The 7,915-nt window shown below is 54.8% G+C and overlaps 1 protein-coding gene across 4 annotated transcripts in view; it reads right to left on the reverse strand.

The window, feature by feature from the left end:
• Window positions 1-7,915, reverse strand: part of FBLN1 (fibulin 1) — a 92,534-nt gene that overhangs the window by 48,587 nt on the left and 36,032 nt on the right. For 3 of the 4 annotated variants that reach the window (XM_017529469.2, XM_037738899.1, XM_017529470.2), the window contains exons 9-12: window positions 6,264-6,407; window positions 5,281-5,409; window positions 4,048-4,173; window positions 202-321 (exon numbers count right to left, since the gene is read on the reverse strand). In XM_017529469.2, coding sequence (XP_017384958.1) covers window positions 202-321; window positions 4,048-4,173; window positions 5,281-5,409; window positions 6,264-6,407 — 519 coding nt within the window. The remainder of the gene's footprint in view (window positions 1-201; window positions 322-4,047; window positions 4,174-5,280; window positions 5,410-6,263; window positions 6,408-7,915) is intronic. The other variant, XM_017529471.2, reaches the window with a different exon arrangement.

Here is a 7,915-nt window from a genome sequence, read left to right on the forward strand (position 1 = left end):
TCTCAAAAAAAAAAAAAAAAAAAAATCTCAGTTGGAGGGAAAGCACAAACCACCTGCTAGCCTCCAAGGGTGAACATGGAAGGTCTGCCAGGTGAGGAAATGCCGGCAGGCTCTTCCCTGTGGAATCTGAAAGTCAGAAGCTGTGCCGCTTCACGGCGAGGCCGGGGGTGCTTCCCCCTCAGCAAGCAGGGGCGTCCGCACCTTCGCAGGTGACTCCGTCCACGTCGCTGAGCTGGTAGCCTCGCCGGCAGTAGCACTGGTAGGAGCCGTAGACGTTGGCACACTCCTGGCTACAGGGGCTGCTGCTGCACTCATTGATGTCTGAAAGAGAAAGCGGGGGTCACCACTCAGGGTGACATCACACGTCCCTGCCTCCACTGTAGCCCTCAGGGTCAGGGAACAGAAGTCCCTCTCCACCTCTCTCAGGTTAGCTTACTTGGAGGGGCAGAGGTCCAGGGGCATGCTGAGGGAGGGGCATCACAGCTGGTGACTCTGAACCCTTCATCCCTGCCCCTGCTTGCTTTGACCACGCCCTCTCCTGCCAGGACAGCAGCTCCAGCCTCCAGCCCCCACCTGGCCACCAGAGTCCATTCCAGTTCTCAAATGGGAGTCTGATCCTGCGCTCCCCACTTCACCTCCAAGATGGCATCCCACACAGATGACAGCACACAAGGAAGGCCTCAGCCACCCAGCCCATACGCCAGTACTCCTCCCACTCCAGTGCACAGAACTCACTGGCAACTCCGGACTACTGCTCATCTGCCCCCTTTACCTAGAGCAGAGGTCAGCAAACTACCGTCCCTGGGCCAAATTCAGCCTGCCACTTGTTTTTATAAATAAAGTTTTATTAGAACACAGCCAGGCTGGGCACAGTGGCTCACGCCTGTAATCCCAGCACTTTGGGAGGCTGAGGTGGGTGGATCACCTGAGGTCAGGAGTTCAAGACCAGCCTGGCCAACATGGTGAAACCCCGTCTCTACCAAAAGTGCAAAAGTTAGCCAGGCATAGTGGCGCACGCCTGTAGTCTCATCTTCTCGGGAGGATGAGGCAGGAGAATCACTTGAACACAGGAGGTGGAGGCTGCAGTGAGCCAAGATCACACCACTGCACTCCAGCCTGGGCAACAGAGTGAAACTCTGTCTCAAAATAATAATAAAGAACACACCCACACTCATTATTTTTTTTTATTTTGGGACAGAGTTTCTCTCTGTCGCCCAGGCTGGAGTGCAGTGGCTCAATCTCTGCTCACTGCAATCTCCACCTCCAAGAGGTTATTATCTACTAAAGTAGATATAAATTCAAGCAATTCTCCTGCCTCAGCCTCTCGAGTAGCTGGGATAACAGGCATGCGCCACCATGCCCAGCTAATTTTTGTATTTTTAGTAGAGATAGAGTTTTCCCATGTTGGCCAGGCTGGTTTCAAACTCCTAACCTCAAGTGATCCACCTGCCTTGGCCTCCCAAAGTGCTGGGATTACAGGTGTGAGCCACCGCGCCCAGCCATGCTCATTTTTTTACCATGGTCCTCTGGCTACTTCTGTGCTGCCACAGCAGAGCCGAGCGGCTGCAACGAAGGCTGTGGCTGGGAAAGCCTGCAATCTATACCGTGTGGCGTTGGCGAACGCCCGATAGCCTTCCGCCCCGTGTCTCATCTCGGTGGCCCCCACACACCTGCCCAGCGTGGTCTCTCATTGCCCAGGGGAGACACTCCCCAGTGCAGGACCGAGTTCTCCTACACACCCAGGGCAGGTGCTTAGCAAATAGTTAGTAAGGTCACATGGCAAGGCTGGCCAGGCCCTGCTGCTGTGTCCACGATATTGTCCACGAATGTGAGTATGAAAACCGACTTTTCAGTAATTTACGAGTGACCAGAGGAAGCACAACCAGGAATCCTACTTCTACAAATAATAATAACAACACCGGCAGTCGGCCGGGCGCGGTGGCTCCCACCTGTCATCCCAGCACTTTGGGAGGCCGAGGCAGGCAGATCACAAGGTCAAGAGATCGAGACCATCCTGACCAATATGAGAAACCCTGTCTCTACTAAAAATACAAATATTAGCCTGGCGTGGTGGCGCATGCCTGTAGTCCCAGCTACTCGGGAGCCTGAGGCAGGAGAATCACTTGAACTGGGAGGCAGAGGTTGCAGTGAGTCAAGATGGTGCCACTGCACTCTAGCCTGGCAACAAAGCTTGACTGTCTCAGGAAAAAAAAAAAAAATGCCAGCTGTCTCTACACCGCCAGCTCGTCACCTGGCGCCCAGCCCTGTGATAAAGTCTTCACCTGCTCAATCTCGTTTCACCCTCACAACCCCCTATGGGGTTGGTCCTACTCTGCCCATTTTACAGATGAGGACACCAAGACCCAGGGAGACTGAGTTACTTCTTCAAGGCCCTGAAAATGGCAGAAGTGGGGCTTGAACACAAGCCCCAGAGACTCAATGCGTGAATCTTGTTCCTCATCCATAGGCATTCTGGTGAACTAATCCCAGGACCCCCGCATACCGTCCACCCTCTGATTTGAGAATTATGCACACTACAGCTCGCCCTGGCGTATCTAACCCCTGTGACCATCTCCTCAGGAAGGAAAATTCTCACGGCAGATTGTAAGACCTGCCATATTTGAGTTAGGCTGCAGAAGCTGTTCTCTGGGCCACTGCAATGCACCCACCAAACACGGTGTCACGGGCAACGTGGATGATTGTCAAGGGTCACTCAAAGCTCTCAGTGTCTGCTCAGCTCAGAATCTAATCCGTATAGAAGAGGTGACATCTGCCAAGCACCTAGTATGTGCCAGGCTCTGGGCTGACACGCTGTTCATGTGACCATTCCATCAGCCCAGGAGGTTGGTGTTATCTGAGAACCACAAGACTCTTGGCAGGAACAACTGTGTCCAACCCCCACATGCCAAGAGACTTAACCTGACGACATTAGTGTGGCTGCCACTGGCCAGGGACCACGTACCCAGGATGCCTGACTGAGAAAGTCTAATGCTGCCAAAAGAATTTTCTCTTGGTTCCAGCCCAAACATGACTACAGGCGCTGACCTCCTTTCCCCTTTGAAGCATGTACTTTAGAAAAACTTGCAAATGTAAATGCTTTCTCTGTCCCTTTGAGATATGCAACCCGGGAGTGTCTTTCTCAAGGACTGGGGCCATGCCTGGGGAATGTCATCATCAGGAAGGCCAGGGCGCTTCTCTGTCTCTGGGAGGGGAAAACCTAACTGTGGTTGAGGTGGGTGGATTACCTGAGGTCAGGAGTTCAACACCAGCCTGGCCAACATGGTGAAACCCCGTCTCTACTAAAAATACAAAAATTAGCTGGGTGTGAGGGTGGGCACCTGTAATCCCAGCTACTCGGGATGCTGAGGTAGGAGAATTGCTTGAACCCAGGAGATGGAGGTTGCAGTGAGCCGAGATCATGCCATTGCGCTCCAGCCTAGGCGACAGAGTGAGACTCCGTTTCAAAACAAAAAAACAAGTTAGAGGCAGGTGCCTTAATCACACTGACCCATGCCCTAAGGACCTCCGTATTCCTCTCCTGGCTCCGCCATTTACAAAGCCTCCCTCCAGTCATTTGGGTGACTTGAGATCAACGGACCCCGAGGCCTGTCTCCCAGAAGCGGCATCTGATTAAAACCCACACACCATCTTTGTGCAGAACAAGCATCCAGCTTTGTTGCTCTTTCACACACCAGCCCCCTCCCCGGTGAGGACACGGAGGCAGGCAGAGGTCAGGCATAACCAAGGCCCCACGACTGGTGGGTGTCACAGTCCAAGCCCCATAATCCTAGCCACATCCCACACAGCCTCTGCCACGGCTTATGAACCCCCACACAGCCTCAGAGGGTAGATGCCAGCAGGGGAGATCGGGCGGGCAGTCGGGCAGGCCTTCTGATGAACAGTATTTTACAGGTGCTCTCCTGCTAACATTTAAATGTGCTGGGGAAATCAACACAGATCTGCTCCAAACGGGTCTGCAGGAGGACGATGGCTTCCCCGGGAGGAAGGGGGCCTTGGGGAAGTGAGTGGATGGGGCCCCGGCCTCACCTTCACACGACCTGCCATCCGCAGAGAGCCGGAAGCCCACGGAACAGCTGCAGAGGTAGGAGCCCAGCGTGTTCTCACACTTGTGGCCACACAGGCGCCCGGGGTAACGCTGGCACTCGTTGACATCTGAAAGAGAGGGGTGGGGCGGCTCAGGGCAATGTCCAGCCACAGTGGTGGCACACTCCACCCTCCTAGCGAGGCCAGCTCATGTCCTCTGTCCTCCACCTCCTCCAGCCTCATTTTTTTTTTCTTTGAGATGGAGTCTCACTTGGTCTCCCAGGCTGGGGTGTAGTGGCTCGATCTTGGCTCACTGCAACCTCCGCCTCCAGCTTCAAGTGATTCTCATGCCTCAGCCTCCCAAGCAGCTGGGATTACAGGCACATGCCACCACGCCCAGCTAATTTTTGTATTTTTTGTAAAGACAGTGTTCCACCATGTTGGCCAGGCTGGTCTCAAACTCCTGTCCTCAAGTGATCCGCCCACCTCGGCCTCCCAAAGTGGTGGGATTGCAGGCGTGAGCCCCCGCACCCGGCCTCCAGCCTCATTTCTCAGATAAGGAACGCAGACTTGTCCCTAGCACGCGGGATGTCAGTGGGACAGCCAGGACGGCTGCAGTGTGCCTGCCCGCTGGGCAAGCCTTGTGCTCCTTCTGTGGCAGCACATTTGAATCTATTCCCTCCTGCCAGTCCTCCCCAGGGCCCACGAGGAGGGTCTGCCAGGATCTAGCAAAGTGCCCGCTTGGCAGGAGTGAAGTGGCAGCTGCCAGGCTCCTCTGAGCACCTAGGTTTGGTGACAGCAGGCACTAACTGGACAGGACCTGACCCCACTCCTGGTCAAAACTTTTGCCCTTGCCACCCTGGGCTAAAGGTACATCTGGAGGCCCTGTGGCTCTGTAGCTCAGCAGTGAATCTCCAGGAAATCACCAATACTGCCCACATTTGTAGACCTGGCTCATCAACACTTGGAGGTCCTGGGTCGAGCAGAACCCCTTTCTACAGATGGGGAGCATCTCACACCCGTTGGGGGTGGGGCGTGCCAGTGGCCGCCCAGTTGGGCAGCAGCAGAGCTGAGGCTAGAATGGGGTGGTCCTGACTCAGGGTCTTCTCTCAAGGTTTGCCTGCACTTGGGATTTTCGGAGATGAGGATCAGACCACATCACGCTAGGTGCCACAGAATGTGTCCCTGGTGCCACGTGGCTGGGTTCTCCCACAGCCTGCGGGGGCCCCCACGCACCCACGCACATCCTGCTGATGCCGTCGAAATAGTAACCCGTCTTGCACTCGCAGCGGAAGCTGCCAGGAGAATTCACACAGCGATGCCCCTTCCCACAGGGCTCGGCAGGGGGTGCGCACTCGTCCACGTCTTCAAAGGAGAGAGAAAGCCACAATGAAAACCTTTAGTTTGGGTTTCTTCCCCCCAGGATGATCAGAAAGGAGCAAATGGAAACGTGCATTCCATTTCAACACGACTTCACAGAGCACCTACTGTGTGCGGGGCACTGGGCTGGGGAGACAGGTGACCCAGAGGCAGCCCTCCCTGGCGGGTCAGCAAGAACTCTCATTAAGGTAGGAAGTGCCCAGGCAGTGCTCCAAGCCCCACGGTCCTAGCCACGTTCCACACAGCCTCTGCCACAGCCTACGAACCCCCACGCGGCCTCAGAGGGCAGATATCATCAGGAGACACAGGAAGACACTGAAGAGGAAGGCTCCTTCCCTGCAGGAGCCAGGCAGGCTGGGTGCCCTGGATCCAGAAGAATGTAGGAGCAGGTGGGCAGAGGGAATGATGTATGATCAAACGCCCACACAGAGAGGAAAGAACAGCGCTTGTGTGCAGGGTGGCAAGACACACATCGCCTGGATTACAGGGTTTGTGGAGTTGGGCCAGCACTGGGGGACTGGAATATACGCAGAGGCATCTGTCCTGTCACCAGTGGGGAGCTGATGGGCTGTAAACAGGGTGGGGTGAGAAAGCTTTGGGCTCAGGACGAGCTAGACAGATGAAGTAGACAAGACTGGGGCGTAGACGGGCTGGTGCTCTACTGCACCAGTCCAGGCAGGACAATGAAGGCCCGTGCTTGGGAGCTGGCAATGGGATGGATGGGCTGACAGAAATGGCTTTGCTTTGGGGGTCCACTTTCCGCTTCTAGAGAAGGAGGGTGTGTGCTGGAAACAGACGGGAAAGTGGATTTCAGATTTGTTTTCTTTTTTAATACCCACCAACACAGCGAGTCCCCTCCTCGTTGAGATGGTACCCACGGCCACAGTTGGGCACATTCTTCTGGCACGTGTAGGAGCCCTCCGTATTGATGCAGGTATGCCCAATAGGGCAGGGGGCATTGATACTTAAACACTCATTGATATCTACAGCGGGAAGAGACAGAGACAACGCGGTTAAACCTGGGGGTGTCCCAGAACCCAACAACTGGATCTCCAGAGAAACTCCCCTCCCACCTCTCCGTAAAACCACAAATGGAGGGGCTGAACCCCCTCACCCCGGACCACACAGCCACCTCCCAACTGGCTCCCAATGTCATCACTGCATACCGCCTCAAATACCTCTGGCCCTGCTCCCTGCCCCTACAACTCCAGCACCTCCACTGTTCACTGAACCAAATCAGGACCTGCCTGCCCGGCTTCTGCTACATTCACCTACTCCACACACTGGGCACAGTGCCAGGAGACAGGGCTCCCGTGACAAGGAGACAGTGACCTGCCTGCCCAGCTTCTTCTTCCTGCCCCTACAACTCTGGCACCTCTACTGTTTACTGCACCAAATCAGGACCTGCCTGCCTGGCTTCTGCTGCATTCACCTCCACACACTGGGCACAGTGGCAGGAGACATAGGTCCTGTGACAGTGATAGGAGACAGGGCTCTAGTGACAAGGAGACAGGTGACCATCCACTTGGTGCCAGCAACTCTGGCTCCCAGCGAGACTCTAGGTCCCTCCGGTGACAGGGCTTCACAGGGCCTATGCTCCCGACGCAGGCCCAATCGGGAGGTGCCATGGCTCCCTGAGCTCACGGCATGGCAGTCTCCTTCCTTGAATGGACACACCTCTGACATGGCGACCATGGGGCATTCACCTTTGATGACATACAGTGAGCAAGTGTGAACCAGTGATTGACCCAGGAGGCCCATGCTACACATGGATTCCCTTCTTCTGCTCAAATTTGGAGGAAGATGGCTGGGCGCGGTGGCTCATGCCTGTAATCCCAGCACTTTAGGAGGCCGAGGTGGGTGGATCACCTGAGGTCAGGAGTTCAAGACCAGCCTGGCCATCATGGTGAAACCCCGTCTTTAAAAAAAAACCAATAAATAAAAAACAAAAAACAAAAAAATGTGGAGGAAGAATACACAGATTTCACTTCCCGATGGAGTCGAAAAGGACCTAAGTGTCTAAATATCACCTTAGAGAACCACCTTGCTCAGACACTTACAAAGCATCAAGGGGCGGGAGGACGAAGAGAGAGAGTAATGGTGGAAGACCCCTGAGCGTATGTCAGAAAGGAAGACAGCTAGCTGTAGCCCTCTCCCTACCAGCCAAGTCCACCCCCCTCAGCCAAACGAGTCAGCCTTTGCGCCGACCATGCAGCACTGAACAGTTCTCAAAAGCATTAACATCCATTACTGCTCTTGAGCACCGTAACCAGCCTGCAAACGAGGTGAGGCCGGTATCACTGTCATCACTGCTTGCACTTTATAAACAGAAAACCGAGGTCCAGAGACTGAACGATTCTGGACTAACGGCTGGAGTCAGGGGCCCACCAGGGCCTAGGTTAGAACCAGGCTTCCCAGCTCCCTTAAATCGGCGGTCAGCAAATGATGGCCCTTGGTTCAAATCCAGCTTACACCTGCTTTTTTTTTTTTT

This window comes from Cebus imitator, unplaced genomic scaffold (genome assembly GCF_001604975.1).
Source record: "Cebus imitator isolate Cc_AM_T3 unplaced genomic scaffold, Cebus_imitator-1.0 Scaffold59, whole genome shotgun sequence".
Classification (NCBI taxonomy): domain Eukaryota; kingdom Metazoa; phylum Chordata; class Mammalia; order Primates; family Cebidae; genus Cebus; species Cebus imitator.